General features: G+C 45.6%; 2 protein-coding genes across 7 annotated transcripts in view; one reads left to right on the forward strand and one right to left on the reverse strand.

The window, feature by feature from the left end:
• Positions 1-3600: 3600 nt before the first annotated feature.
• Positions 3601-6029, forward strand: MED6 (mediator complex subunit 6). The gene is made up of 2 exons (XM_075692023.1): positions 3601-4100; positions 5054-6029. The coding sequence occupies exons 1-2, from the start codon at positions 3834-3836 to the stop codon at positions 5441-5443; spliced, it is 657 nt and encodes a 218-aa protein (XP_075548138.1). The 5' UTR covers positions 3601-3833; the 3' UTR covers positions 5444-6029.
• A 1360-nt stretch (positions 6030-7389) lies between these two features.
• Positions 7390-15787, reverse strand: part of LOC142582373 (protein Aster-B-like) — a 141466-nt gene continuing 133068 nt past the window's right edge. For all 6 annotated transcript variants that reach the window (XM_075692021.1, XM_075692020.1, XM_075692019.1 and 3 more), the window contains 3 exons: positions 12960-13061; positions 12464-12584; positions 7390-8583 (listed from right to left, as the gene is read on the reverse strand). In XM_075692021.1, the coding sequence (XP_075548136.1) occupies positions 8473-8583; positions 12464-12584; positions 12960-13061 (334 nt within the window). In that variant the 3' untranslated portion in view covers positions 7390-8472. The remainder of the gene's footprint in view (positions 8584-12463; positions 12585-12959; positions 13062-15787) is intronic.

Consider the following 15787-nt stretch of genomic DNA (forward strand, 5'->3'; position numbering starts at 1 on the left):
GCGGCAGAGGCCAGTGGGGTCCTGGACTGAGAGGCTCCGACCACCCCTCCTACAAATATTTTCCATTGCAATAAAGTTTTTATTATTTTTTCTTTAACGCTGCGAGCCCTGTACTTTCCAGTAACGAACGGCATGCGCGTTATCAGCATGATAGCATTCCCGACAGGAAAGTAGCGGGCACGGCGTTTTCAAAAAAAATTGGAGGCTTATCAAGGTTAAGCCCAGTGGATGCGAAGCATCCACTGGGCTTAACCTTAGCGTATCCTTAGCGTTTGGAGGCATCTTGACCGCATACACGCCCGGCGCAAAGACGCTGGCGCGGTTGCGGGCACAGAGACTGACGCGACGGCGGGCGCGCGCCGCTTCATTCCTGACATGACGTCACATATCACGTGATGCAGCGATGGTGGCGCCGCCGCCGCGTCACGCGCGACGGCGCGAACCGAAGCGTGGAGGCCTCCGCCGGGCGACGTCCGACGGCGCGATATGAGGCCCCATCTGCAGCCTGTGACGTCATCACGTGACGTCATGTCCTGTGACCCCACTTCAGGGTCAATGGTGGCCACCGCCGGGCGTCGCGCGAAGGCCCGAAACCTACGTTAATATGCTTCGCATAAAAAGGAAAACGCATCAAGGCAGATGACGATTATCGTTGTGTGACTGCAAGATGACTCGAAGCAAGGTGAAAATGTCAAAATACATAAGCCATTTTCATTCAGTTCCCTATTTCGTACGTAGAAGCGAACAAAGGTATCAGTATGTCCCAACTAACCGTAAATGTTGTAGCTGTTTTCCAATCTCGGTAAGCCATGTGAAAACCAGTAACTATTGCTAAAATTTATTCAAGCTGTCTTCTAATGGCTCCCGCAGCCATCGGCGGTACAAAATTTCGCAAAATGGGGTTGCTAATTGCATCGATGCCACAGTAACGGCACATGAATACTGAGCTCAATAAAATAGATCGATCACACTCTTTAATCGATTTTAGTCCTCGCCATACACGAGGACAAAGCAAACTGTGAACAAAAGATGCAGCCGAACTAATGTTAACTGAAGCCCATTCCATATGCCCATTCGTTATTACATGTATTTCATCGGCAGCACAGACTAGTGACCGTCATATGAGGAAAGAACCGAACCACACTGCTCTTATGCCACGCAGGCTTGCCCAAAAACTTAGCCCCATACAACAGTGTTGCACTCATGCAAAACGTGCACCTGCTAAGGACATTAGTATAATACTTGTGCTTACCTAGCTGTTGTCACCAAGGCAAATCCGAAAAATGTGGCCAATCAAGATATCCTGGTGTTCGAACGCCATAGAGCCGCACATATGATGCCTCTATTTAGCCATGCCTCTCCAATGCTTCGTTGGCTTGCTTTTCTGCGTCTACCGTACCTCGACACTTGTATCTATTTGTCTTATCTTACCAGCTTCATAGTTAGCCCAACAACCGAAGCTAGACGCAAGCCGACCTGCAGTATCAGTGAGCAAACGGCGACGGTGGGCGGAGGCAATGGCGACATAAAACCCCTCCATACTACCTACTATATTCTACTGCCATCACTACCGCTGTGAATTATTGTATGAAACTTTGTGCTGCTGTGTAAGCAGATTAAGTACGATGGACTTACACCGTCCGCCGTTTCCCGAGCTATGCCCGATTGAAAATGAATAACAACAGTAGCCGAAAACTGAATAAACGAAAAGAAGTGTTCTTTGCCGACCGCTTAATTTTTTAGCTGTGAAAACTAGTGACTTCCAAAAGCTGCGAAACACATCTATTTCACTTTATCCAACTGTATTTTAGAATATTCAACAACCACTAGGGACACACGTGCTACTTGAAACCGAAACTAGAACTCACCAACGCTATCATCATTATCACCACTAAGATGGCAGAGTAGAGCCACAGAACACCTATACAAACTTAGAGAAGGGAAACTGTACCTTCCACAGTGCTACGGAAATAAGCGTAGCGGTGGCGTCGTGAACTAAAGTATGCGACCACGGGTGGCGCTGTACAACAGGAAACGGAAACGGGGTTTTGCACAGTTTACCAGGTGTTCTGTGGCTTTACTGGGTTTCTGGCTGCTGCGCCTTGATCGTGCTCCCGCGAGTTTAATTGCTGTGTGGCAAACGTAACGCCTACATATATAAGTAGGCGCTACGTTTGCCACACAGCAACCGAACTGGCGGGAACACGATCGAGGCGCAGCAGAATACATGTAGCGCTGAGTCATATCGAGTTAAGGCACACTCTCAATTGACTTTTAAGGGCATCCCGAGCGGTTTTTCGTTTATTACGCCGCCGTTACCCCGAGTTGTGCCGCCGCGCTCCAGCTGTTGCATTTCGTGTAGGGCTACTGACAGAATGCGGTTTCCAGGTGGCACGATGGCCTAGACTGGAATAAACGCACACGACACCAAAGATTGAGTAAGCCTGAAAATATTTTATTTGCATTTTACAAGTACAACAAAAAGCACACGTCTACGCATCCACACAAACGCGGTTACATAGTCAAGAAATGGCTCATTAATAAGGGTAGCACAAACGCACAAGAAGACCTAAGCTACAAAACGTATGGTCGGCTGCTAAGTATAATAATTTCTCACCGCGTGTCACTTTTATACAGCATCTTTACAGCACTACCAGGCCGGGTAGTTTGGCGGAAAGAACGCAACAGCTTACGGCCGTCAGCTGCCTCTTCCTTACGGGTGTCATAATTATCCTAATCTCCGCATCAACGTCGTGCAAGTCCGCATACAGGTATCTGTATCTGAACCATATGTGCCAGCTTAATACATGTGTAGTGAAATTATGATAACCACTGCGTCTTATCAAACGTATTGGTTTTGGAAATGCGCATTACAGCTGACGGAACGACATACTGTAAGTGAAGCACAAGAGAACAAGGACAAAAGGAGGATACAACACTTGAAGAAGAAATGAAGAATTAGTAGGCGTACAGCAAACAAGCGATGACGAAGAACACACAGTGATGCATCGAGTGTTCTGTGACATCGGTTTGCGTACTTACGGTGTTATGGAGATCAACGGCATAAAAACGTACCTTCAAGCGTACTCCCTCAACCTCCGCCGCATTCATTATGATAATCAACGCCTACACAAAATGAGGCACTATTTTTTGCCAAGAGTAGACCTCTTTACAGCAAGTCTATGTAGTAACTCGCAGACGAAACCAGCATGCTTTCGAAAATGTTTTACCGCCGTAGTATTCGAACGCCAACGGCCAGGAAACACATCGATACCAATAGGCTGTCGGTAGTTAATCAAGCACAAAAACCTTGACGCTATGACTAAAAAGCAGCTTCAACAATCAAATTTTAAAAAAAGCAACTGCCTATTTGCCTGAGGTAAAAAAGCATCCTTAGACTCCTCGATTGTTTATGTCAATGGTTTGTGTAAAGTAAAAAATTCAGCATGTTCAGCGCCCCTAGCAGAGAAAGCACAAATTAAAGTATTCGACCAAATTACAGTAGCTCCACTTGCGCGCTTACGCTGAAACGCGCCTCGATTGATTTTTCACCCTCTGTGGCCATTTGTTGAACTTGAGAGTGTGCGGGCCCTGGTAGAGCGGCGTGTCTACTGGCGTTGTCGCATTGTTGTTGTTGTCTCGGTTGCCTTGTGCTTGCAGAGGTCGTGTTTAGGTGCTGTAGGTGTATTCGTACTGTAGCTGTACTCGTTTCCGTGATCGATCAGTGGCGCGTTAAGTGTTGTGCGGTGAACCACGTAGCAATTTGTAAAACATCTGTAGAACTAGCGTGCGCCAACATCGTAGCGTGGGGCCTTCTCGCTCGACACACAGCCATGGACGCGGGAAAAGAAAACCCTCTGGTCCTTTCGTGGCACGACACAGCGTGGTTGCCCGCGCTGGACCCGTCGAATGTGATGGACTACTTCTCAGAACGTAGCAATCCGTTCTATGACCGCACGTGCAACAATGAGATTGTGAAGATGCAGCGTCTGAACCCCGACCAGTTGACTCACATGACGGGCCTGGAATACGTGCTCTTGCACGCACAGGATCCCATCCTGTACGTGGTGCGCAAACAGCATCGCCACTCGCCTACCCAGGTAATTAACTTCGGTAATGTATACAGTGAAAGAGCTACCTTTATATGAAGCACAAAGTTGTCAAACGTATTACTTGAATAAGCTGGCCGATAAAACTAACACAGGACTCATTATCACTTTTCGAGACACATCTTGTCTTGTGTCATCGACAGTGGCGCGTACCCACTATGGGGGATTGGCCAAGAAGCAGGCGGTTTTCCGTATGGTTAGAAGTAGAGAGAAACTAGATTTGTATAGTGGAGCGTGGGACGATAGTACTGTAATTTAGAAGTGTAATTAAATATTGTTAGGAATTCCGATAAAATAAGTAAACGTAAAGAAATGAAATAATATAAATTATGGATAATTTCATAAATTTAGCAAGGTATTCACATCTTTAATAAAAAACATCTTTTTTTTTTTTGCGCTTACTGAGATTGTTAGTGATAACACTGCTTGACTGTTACGATTGAAAAAATCGCTGAAATAACGTTGAAACGCTTGTTTTTACCCTTGTATGAAGAAATTTTTTAGTGCAGGTCCCAATTTTTGTATTTATTTCGTTTTGTAAACCTACTCGTGTACCACGCTGCTAAGATCTTGTCTAAGATCGGAGTACATATATATTAAAAAAAAATTGTAATAAATTTCTAAGTAGTTGGCAAACCCAGCCTATATTTTGCAGCATCTAAGCTTCACGCCGGGTTCTGTAGAGTGTCTTACCATGCCCTGGCAACTTTAGCTCCGTCGTTAATTTTTATGCCTACGAACAGCTGAAGAGCTTTCTTGTCTGTAGGACGTGAGAACTCCGCAACGGCAGCCAGCTTCTCAGGGTCTGGCCGTACGTCCTGGCGCTCGTTCATTCCCAACTTTTTTTTTTCGTCAGGTAAATGCTGGCTTTTATTCTGCTTGGATGTTTGTTTCAGCTCAAGAGTGTTTTTTTTTTTTTTTTTTGTGCGTGTGTGGCCACCCAGGTGACACCGCTGGCCGACTATTACGTGCTGGCAGGCGTTGTCTACCAGGCGCCGGACCTCGGCTCAGTGCTCAACTCGAGACTTTTGGGTGCTGCTCATGCGCTGCAGGGCGCGCTCCACGAAGCAATGGGCTACGCGAGGTACCACCCGTCGCGCGGATATTGGTGGCACTTCAAGGACAACCCCGTTGCTACTACTACTACCACGACGCCCGCCGCTACCGGCACCGCGCCGAGCAACACAGGCGCGAGCCTGTTCCAGCGGCGCCGCGTTGACATGCTGCTCGCTGAGCTGGCGGCAAAATTCCCTCCCGAGCCGCCCAAGCCGGAGCCCGCCGACGTCAAGCCGGCGAAGACCGCCGACAAGAAGCAGACCCGGCCCGCATCTTAGTGCACTAGATGGTGCCTAGTCACTGCCTTTCTGCAAGTTCTCCCTGCTGCAAGAAGGCTGAGCGACATGGTTTGTGCACATGTTCCATGAAGAAAGCCAGCCATGCCACCTGTCCTGTCTGAAGAGCAGTTCGAAAACCTGTTTCTATGCCACCTTGCACCACTTCTGCTGATTACAACAGTGTTTCAAGTTGTTATTCAAGTGCTGCTCTTGCAAGCAACATGGAGCAGCACATCTGTGTAAACAGTGCATTCTGATCTCTGCTGCAGTTGTGCAGAGCTGTACCTAAGGTAATCTACTGTAGTACAATGTTTACTTGCATTGTACATCAAGACATTGCAAGCCATTACATATACAATATTCTCTCCCTTCAGTGACAGTTTCCAAATGCAGACCTCATCATTCCTGTAATTGAAGTAAACATTTAATCGCTGCTAACTGGAATGATCCCATGCTGCAGTCTGGCAGCCCTGTCCTCTGCACCATAATGAGAACATTGCACTACAAGTGGTTATTTTTAATTAAGCCAACATTTGTGGAACAACTTTTGCAAATATTCCTCCAATACAGTGTACACACTACTGCTGCTGACCGTTTGTCATATGTTAAGTGCTTTTTTTTTCTTGCTATTACGATGAAACAGATGGCATAGGAAATTCACTATGCAGCTTGGCTTGGGACATACCTAAGTTCACAACTCATCACTTTTCCCAATCTACAACACCTAGTCTAGGAGTGACAACAGTCACTCTATTGACGCAGTGATTATGAATGGATTACACAATATTTACTGGCTGCCCTTTTGTGCTCTAGGTGCTTCAGGATTCCACCTCACTTCCCTTTACACATTGATGCACAAAAATTTGAGTTGTGCCCTTCAGTGGCACTGTCACATTCAACATGCAAGTCTGTAAATATTTTTAGTGGCGGAGCTTGTATCCGATAATAGTCGGCACTCTGCAAACGTCCCACAATGGCTGAGCCGCCTGTTTGCATGCCCTAATGGCCGGCTATGTTCTCGTGGAGCCGTGCAGTATAACAACTCGGCGGATAAACATACAGAAGGTCATAGCTATCTTGCTATTGAGAAGGCACATTCACTAGGACTCCCAGCTGGTACAGAAAGCTTTTCATGAATGAATTATGACTGTCTAGAATTTCTTAGTTGTGTGCTTAGGTGCCTTCACATAGTATCTAAAATAACACCATAACTTGCTTCACTGACCGAAAGGTAAATCTGAAATATACACCAGTGGATCAAGCAGTTGACTGCAAAAGCTTGCCATGCATAACATCATTGAGGCTTCCCACTATTTCTGATCTCTCTGGACTCAAGAGCCTAACAACAATGCCTTCTATATTCTGTTCTTACTGCCACTTAGTCTCTTGCAAGATCAAATGGACCTGCAAGATCAAGTCGCACGGGTACATGCAGTGCGACCATTTTCTGTCATGGTAGCATAACATGCCTGCTTTGTTTTAAAGCTGTGTTTACTTTCAATGAAAGACATTGCCGCCCCAAGCTCGCGCCCGTGAACGGTGTCTTTCCACTATCGGACAGACAAAAACTTGTGGGGAATGCCACCTTACTCAGATTGAGAACAAATATGCGCCACTCGCTCCCATGCTGAAAATGGGCTGGATCCCAGTTCATTTCGGTTATGCCACCGACCGCATATGAAGTGACCGTCTTCCGCACACGATGATGGGGTGAGAAACAGTCCCATGTTCTGTTGTTTACACCAGTGAATATAAGGCAAGGAGAGTTGACAAGCCATATGCTGCTGTCACAGTGAAATCGCAGGCTTCCACAATGGATCTTGAACTGCAGGCTTTTCCATAGATGTAGCTGCAAGCCTGCTTAAACAGCACATCCCAACAAGACAGTCATACGTTTTCTTTCAATAGGTGCACTCTGAAGAAAATAAAGGTGTATTCGAGAAAAATCAGAGAAAAATATTTTATTGCCCTTAAATTACAGGTCTATGATCGTGTGTGTGTTAGGAGGAGTGACACGACAGGCTTTGGCTTGGTAAGCTATGCCAGGGTAGACATACTTCGAAACACGCAAAATCCAACCAACAATGTCAAAACTACACCTCGTAAATTTAGGCAACAAGAGTGAAACAACAAAATACTCTGCAGCATCTCGATGCGTTACACACATATTGGGCGTGACGCGCCGAGGTTGATTGGTGGAGGTGAGGGAGGGCCCCCCCCCCCCTCCAAAAGAAGAAAGGGCACAGTGCCTGTCAGACCAGCTGCCAGGTGTACTGCTCCACAAGGGGGTGTGGCCGCTGCCACTTCTAACTCTGCTGACGAGGACGACTGCCCAGGAGGCGAAAGCTGGTTTTGTGGTGGAGCTGGCACGCTAGCATATCCAGATGTCTCAAAAGAAAACAGTGCAAAATAAACTACAAGAAGAAGGGACACACAGGTCGTAACTAGCAACTGAACAAATCCATGTGCCATAATAAATATTATTAAGAGCATAACTTAAGAAAAAAAGAAAGGCAATTCATTCCGTTCTGCAGATGCAATCGAAGGGACTGCTGCTACTGATGCACTTCGATTGTGAATACCTAGGGCTTCGGAGATCTTGGTGTGTGCATCATGTGGCTGCTTCGCTGTCATACATTGATCAAGCAAGTGCCGGCACTTGAGAGATCTACGGCACAGATATACATGTTCAGTTACTAGACTGGGTGTTAGCGCAAATCTCAGTTTCCATGAACTCCTGCACATTTCGCACTGCTTTCATTCAAGGCGTCCCAGCGTCCCAATCTGCACCTCAACGCAGCTTCTAGGCAGGGCAGGTTGGTGCCAGCAGAGAGACTAGGAGGGCACAACCTAGTCGGGGGCGCGCCCCTGCACAGCAGGGAGCGTCCCCTGCTTTCTATCACACGTGGCTGTGCACACACACACACATTCTCTAGCACAGGCAAACTGCTGCTTCGAAGGCAAGAGAGGAGGGACGGTGATGAGGACGAAAGATGCCTCCCCTTTGCCTTCGCGGACTAGACAGCGCGTCATAAGTCGCCGGGCGAAGAAGAAGAAGGGGCAGTAGGCAATGGCACACTGCTGTTGGTCACGGGGGCCATTTGCAGACTTTCCTGCAGCCGCTGCAGGGAGGACTCCATCTGCACGAACACAACAACGTGCTTTGTTCATAGCTGTGGCGCGAACTAAGTGAACCAGATGCAAAGTTTGGTTACATGGTATAGAAAGGCAGGCATGTAAAACAAAGAAAAACATGGACTCCAGAAGGACAATACAAATGCTGATTAAGAAATGAAAGGTCACACAGTGGTGAAAAAGAAAGATGTGAAACAGCCAGTGTCAATCCATCCATCATGAACACTTGCAGGTATTCGCGGAAGACAATGGTTTAAAGGGACAAAGGTAAATGCAAAGTCCACTTGGACTGTTAAAATGACGTTCTTATTAATCATATTGTAAGAAGCCAACAAACAAAGACACCAAGGACAACATAGGGAAAATTACTTGTACTTAGTAATTTGTGTCTTTGTTGGCTTCTTATTCCAGAAACCTCACAGTACTTTATGTTAAGAAATGACTTAGCTTATGGAAAAAAAATCGTGTCTGAAAGGTCTGCATACCTTTAGTGCAATTCAAATAGCCCGCCCACCGAGCGGGGAGTGGTGATGTTGCGTACGCTATCACGGCCCTTTACTGCCGTTGATCCGTTCATTAGTAAAACGCAAACGCACAGCCATGGTGAAACGGAGCCAAGACAGAGTTCCGATTTGCCACTGCAGCTGCTCTTCAATCAAATAGAACTGGACTAGTAGCATTTTATTTCATCTTATAACACTATGCAATGATATTTTTATTACGAGTGATTTAGTACCAGTCACAGAATCATAATGAGGAATGTCTTCATCATCTGGCTAGTACTTGAACGTCCCTAGGAGGTCTCTAATTGTGTCCTGCATTTACCTTCATTTCTGGATTACTAAAGCTCCATCTTCAGTGCCCCTTTAAGCTTGACAATTCCTTTTTGTGTAATATAATGATTTAAATTAAATTTAAATTAATTACATTATGGGGTTTTACGTGCCAAAACCACTTTCTGATTATGAGGCACGCCGTAGTGGAGGACTCCAGAAATTTCGACCACCTGGGGTTCTTTAACGTACACCTAAATCTAAGTACACGGGTGTTTTCGCATTTCGCCCCCATCGAAATGCGGCCACCGTGGCCGGGATTCAATCCCGCGACCTCGTGCTCAGCAGCCCAACACCATAGCCACTGAGCAACCACGGTGGGTGCAATATAATGAAGGGCTGACGTATGCACATCCTACCACTATTATGGTACTAATTATATGCTTTGCCTTGAGCATGGGATAGGTTTTGTGTCTTTATTTGATGCCACTGTATGACCTTTCAGTTCGTAGTCTGCACTTCTGTTGTCCCTTCTCATTCTTTTGTGTCCAATGCATGTCTGCCTTTCCATACCCTGAATCCCTACCAACCTGCAGCAGGATGCACCCTACTCGCGCAGTGAAATGCAACAGTGAGTGCATGGCCCCCGGCACATGCAGCACTGCCTGTGGAAGTAAGGTGTTGCCTAGTGGTGTACTGCGAGGGTGAGAATGTTTTTGGAGCAGGATTATTGCTTGTGGGTGTTGGCGAACGAGTCCGTGATTCACCACAGGCCCGACTTTCTGAATGTCATGCTTCATTCCATGAGTACTGTACACTGACGGGACAATGTAGGAAACTTTGAAAGACAGACAACTGTATTTATCTGGGAAAAAAAAATATGCAGATACCATCAATGATGGCTGTCAATGCAAGTGAATGGTCGAACGCTTCAAGAAAGCTATTCACTTTATTAAAGAAATGCTGCGCTTGATGACATACATTTCTCCCAATGAGGATACTTAAGTATAGTTTTCTGTTTCATTACGTAATTCCGTACAGAACAAAGCTCTTAACCAGCACATCTCCAGCGATAGTATAGGTATATAGAATGTTTGTCTCAAAGGGCTATGGTAGTTGGTGCTTGGCAAGGACATTCCCCACAATGTGAGCGCACGCTCATCGTGTTGGTGCCCTTGTTCCACCCTTCGACTGCCAACCACCGACCACAATAATGGATGAAAAAGCGAGAGAATGTTATTTGCTTAAAAAGAAAAAAGGTGCATGTCTTTAACGCTAACAGGCGAGGCATTTATACTTAAACATGCAGCATTTTTTAAAATAATGTAGTGTAGTCAATGCAGCAACGTTCCCCTATAAATTTGGCCAATTCGAGTGCCCTGTTGTCAGCTCACCATTGTTGCAGATCGATGTTAAATAAATCCAAACTTCAAATTATACACATTTGTAAATTTTCTGTCCAGCAATGTACAGCCAGCAATTGCCAGGAATTAAGGCCGCCATCATGTCCAGCTGATGACTGCTTCCAATTACATCAGTTAACAGAACTGCACTTCCTCCTAGATACCACATAGAATTATGTAAACAAAAAAGGAGTTGCAGGAGGTGGAAATTTAACATTATAAACAACAGGCAAACAAGCAAAGCCTCAGCCTGGAGCCAAGGTTTTAACAAGGAGACAAAGACGGGTCACTTTGTCAAAACAGATAGCTGTAGCATTAACGGCCCAAGTGAGTCTATTTCTTTGACTTGACTGCACTTACCTTTTTATACCCCCGTTCATGCATTGTAGGCAACACTAGGAAGGTTAGCGAGACTTCTCTCACTGGTCGCGTTTGCAACCAACAAATAGTGTGTCACACATCAAAGAAATATACAGGCATTTGCCATGTAGTTTTGTTTTGCATCAGTCTCATACTTTATGTAGAAAACATGGTGTAATTATTACATCTAAAGTGTCACATATCTACTGATACCACTAAACAAGTGGAGTGGCATGTTTTCTGTGACCAGAGGTCATGGGGCACTGCTTGCACCTGTAACCAATATATAGCATGCAATGTACTGGAAATACAAAAGTACATAATTAATATGTGATCTTTAATAAAGCCTCACATCCACAAGTTGTAATCATAGTACACAAAGTATTTATTCCATGCAAACCATCACAGATGAGAGGCAACTGCTCCGGGAAAAGTGCAGAATGAGACTTCTATGACCACACTACATGCATACTGTTGCCTGCTGAGTAAGAAAAGATGTATTACTATATATGAGGAAAGTTCGGTCGTTAGGAAGGGCCAGAACAACATGGCTGACGAAGGTCACATACTGGTATCATTCATGTGTTGCATGTGAAGCAAGGGAAGTGTGCCAAAAATGTGATCTTCCTCTTAGTTTATATAATCTTGCATCTTCACACTAGGCAGCACACGACACTGGCAACAGATGTAAGGATGGAAACAAAAAATACCGTGGATATTTATAAGAATGGGGAGGAAAATTGTAAAGGAATATCTGTATCACAACACAAAGGGCAGTGCCTTGCTATTTGAAGACCCAGCTGGTTGCCTAAGGATAAAAACATACTGACTCAAATACTTGCAACAAGATGAGGTATCTGTATGCTGCCACAAAGGTCCAGAGACCACTCAGCACATCCTAATGGAATGTGAAGGGGTTTACCTATTGAGACCCGTAGGTAATGTACACCTTCCGGATGCGCTTGAATTTAAAGTGGACAGAAGCATCAACCAGTCGGCAGTCAAGATAAGCAAGAGATGTTTAGTGTATTGGTGGAAAAAAAGCAGGGAAGAGGTACAACCGGATCTGTTACAGGTATAGGTAGTCGTACAAGGTAGATAGAGAAGTTTTGAGGAAAAGAAGAAAGATTAAGGATATATATCTATACAAAAATGCTAGAATGAAAAGCATGTATAGCATACCTGATTAACTCAAGCAGGCTAGGTGATTATTTGCCACTGCCCCGTTTCAAAGGGGACACTAATAAACCTTTATCATCAGATACCATCATGATTTCCAAAGGGGCAAAGGGCCCCATAGGAGCTACTGCAGTCGTAAACCTAGAAGCACTCAACAAGATTAGGCTCACCATATGCAACTGGTGCCGTAGGTCATGCAGGGCACGTTGCCACAGGTCAAGGCGCTGCCGGTGGAATGCCTCCCGCTGAGACATTAGGCGCACCCAATCTTCAGCATTCTGCGGAGGCGGCCTGCCGTGAAGGGCAAGTGAGGAGGCGGCTATAAACACCATCCAGCTTAGCCTTTTTTTCAAGCTTAGCCTTTTTTTCAAGCTATAGCCATGATTTGCTAATTAAAGCTACAGCACTTCATTTGAAAGCCAGTTTTCCCACAAAACAGCCATTCAATATCCCGGATTTTATTGTCACGTCCAATGTGAGATAGAAAAATACACCTCTGCATACAATCTATTTTTGAATATTGAAATTGCAAAAGCAACTTGCCAAGTGGCCAAATGGTAGAGCCAGCATGCCATTAAGTGTAACATAATAAAAAGAGCACACTGTAATTACAACCTTGCACAGCTCTTTCTACCACATCCATTTTGATAATATAGGCATACTCACTCGAGTACCCAGACATCGAGCGTGGGCGATCTGTCGGGCATAGCATTCGATACCCACAGCCAGTAGAGCAATGCAATGTTCATCAATAGCACCAGGCTCACCCTGCAATAAAACATCACCAGTGCAACATTTCAGGTGCACATTTCACAAAGATGGACAACCACTAAAACAAATGAAGAGCAACAGCATTAAATGGACAACTATGAAAGATAAAGTATAATGACACACACTCATAATTTTCCTACTCATGCTTCCATTGGTGGCTCAGCCATTATGACATGTTGCACAACATGAGGTTGGGGGTTCCATTCCTTGTAACAGCAGCTGTATGTAGTTCAACAGTGGAACAGAGCAACAATACCCAAATTCTGAAATTTTGGTGCATGTTCAGGAACCCCACAAAGTCACCATGGCATTATAGTGAACCATACATGCATGAAATCCCTTGTGAGCCAGTCGTAAATTTACGATACTTAAGCTCATTCAGTCTCTCCTACTGTTACTTGTTTCATGTTATTTATAATCAACCAGATATTTTCGCCCTTTACCAGGTTGGTTGTCGCCACTTGAACGGGGCTATGAATATAGAGTCGAACCCACCTATAACAATACTAGTTTTGACAATATATGGGTCATAACGATGAGAAGCTGCTCCATCGTTACTTTTGTATGTTTTCCGTGGTGAAATAACCCGCTTACTACAATGCCCCGATGCCACATTATCAATTATAACCACGAAGTCTGGCTGCTGGGTGTCCGAGCCAAAAGGTAGTGAAATGCGAAATTCTTAAGAAAAAAAAAAAAATAAAGAAAGAAAACGAGACATTCGAGCCGCTGCACGATGGCCCACTGCTCTAACAGCCATCGCATGTTCATTTTCCAGCCTTCTCCGCACGCCTCTCTCCCGTCACTCTTCCACCCCTCCAAACACGAATGGGTTGCGCCCATAGCTCTATGCCCCATCACCCTTCGAAACACAAATGGACTGCACCAGCTGCGCTGCCTGCATGTTGCTCGCTGGCTCCTCATCAACGCAGTTCTGCAAACAGCTTAATTACTCGCATTCATCTTTGCTGTTTGTGTCGAAATAGTTCCTGGCCACGTAGTTTCTCAGCCTCGTTTGACTTGCCGCCGAAACGGAAGATGGCGATCCGCCCGCTGTCATCAGAATGCATGACATTGCTGGTAAAAAGAAAGCGCACAGCTATAGATTTGGAAACTAATTGCGTCTAACTGATAGCGAGGGCGACGACGGCAGCGCTGACGTGGTAGGGCAGTCTGCCTCAATGTTGTCCTCACAGGAGGCCCAGCAGCAGGTTCAGTCCCTCCCAGGCTTCGTTTTCGTGAGGAACCTCCTGCTGCACTACGTGGAGCACCTGGATGCCGGCAAGGATGTCAGCACGCTTCGTGTAAAGCATGGAAGGCTGACAGACAGGGTTTTCTTGTGCAAGCCAGTGAGAAGTACGTGGCGAGATGCTTGTGGCGATCTTGCCTCAGGGTTTCTTCTTGATTTTTCAAGCTGGCAGGCTGCCGCGGTCACCTTCTCGCATTTTTTAAAAGGCCCTTCTTGGGGCCACCAATGCGATGCCTCAATGGTGCTCACACATCACTTGCTACCCGTGGCCCCTTATTGCATTTGTTATAGAAGTGCCATTCTTTAACGCCGACAGCCGTGGCTTGTTGCACGCGATCGGAGCGCCCTGGAAGCAGCTAAACAAGTGAACACAGTCATCAGCCGGATGGAGGAAAGTGGTGGGGATGGGCACTGGCCTCCCCACCATTATAGTTTTCTCACATCAGCTCTGACATTTCCCTATTTTGATTTTTTCATGCAACCCAATTATAACAATTAATGGTTACAACAATGGAACTTTCATGGCACTTGAATATTGTTATAAGTGGATTTGACTGAACATCAATAGGTGCGCAGCACCTCTGATGAGTGCTTGTGAAAGTTCGAAATTAACATTAATAAAATAAAACGTAAGTGCAAACCTGCAAGAGTTAAGATTCTTCCTGTCCCATAGTACCCACAGCTCCAATTATCCCCAATTTCTAAATTCAACAAATGTGTTAAACACACTTTTGGAGAGAGAGCGAAGCTGCAACAGCAGTTACTTTAACGAAAACAACATTTATTTAAGTAAAAGTAAGACAGGGAGACTGGAATGTGGTGTCTCGCTAGATGCGCATCCGTCCCTGTTCTGTTCACCTTTCCCACGCACACCCACGGGCACAGGAGGGTGTTCACTCCGGGTTCAAGTTACACTGCCGCTGAAACCACCAGCCAGCACCACTTGGCCAGGTCCTGTCCCTTTGCGCTTGCGTTTAGCCGTACGCAGTACTTGCAAAACGCTATTGTGGTAGTAATCCTACGGTGTAAAGTGATGGCCGCAAACATGCAAATCCTGGTGCTGATCAGATAGCGACAGTCCAATGCGCTGCAGCCAGTCTGCTCGTCTGCTGCCTTGCAGAGGGACACGATGTCGCAGCTTGACATGTCGCCAGTCGTTACGATTGCAGCTCACAACACAACAAAGTCGAATCATGGTGCTCGCGAAGCTCTCGTCAAAATGGAGCATGTTGTAACACAAGCAGACGACGCTTGCTGTGTGCTGGAAGTGCTTAAGTGTAGTGAGAAATTGTTTTTGTGCATTCTCTTTCTGTTACTTTCTTTTTATAGAAACAAATTAACTAACGTTCCAACTATTACGAACAACATTTGTTCACCATAAAGTTGGAAAAATCTATGGGCACTTTGCTGAGCTAAACTGTGATGGGTGAAAGCCTGTCTATGACTACCTCTGTTGCTGTTTGAACTGTTCTGT

The sequence above is a fragment of the Dermacentor variabilis genome, chromosome 5 (assembly GCF_050947875.1).
Source record: "Dermacentor variabilis isolate Ectoservices chromosome 5, ASM5094787v1, whole genome shotgun sequence".
Lineage (NCBI taxonomy): Eukaryota > Metazoa > Arthropoda > Arachnida > Ixodida > Ixodidae > Dermacentor > Dermacentor variabilis.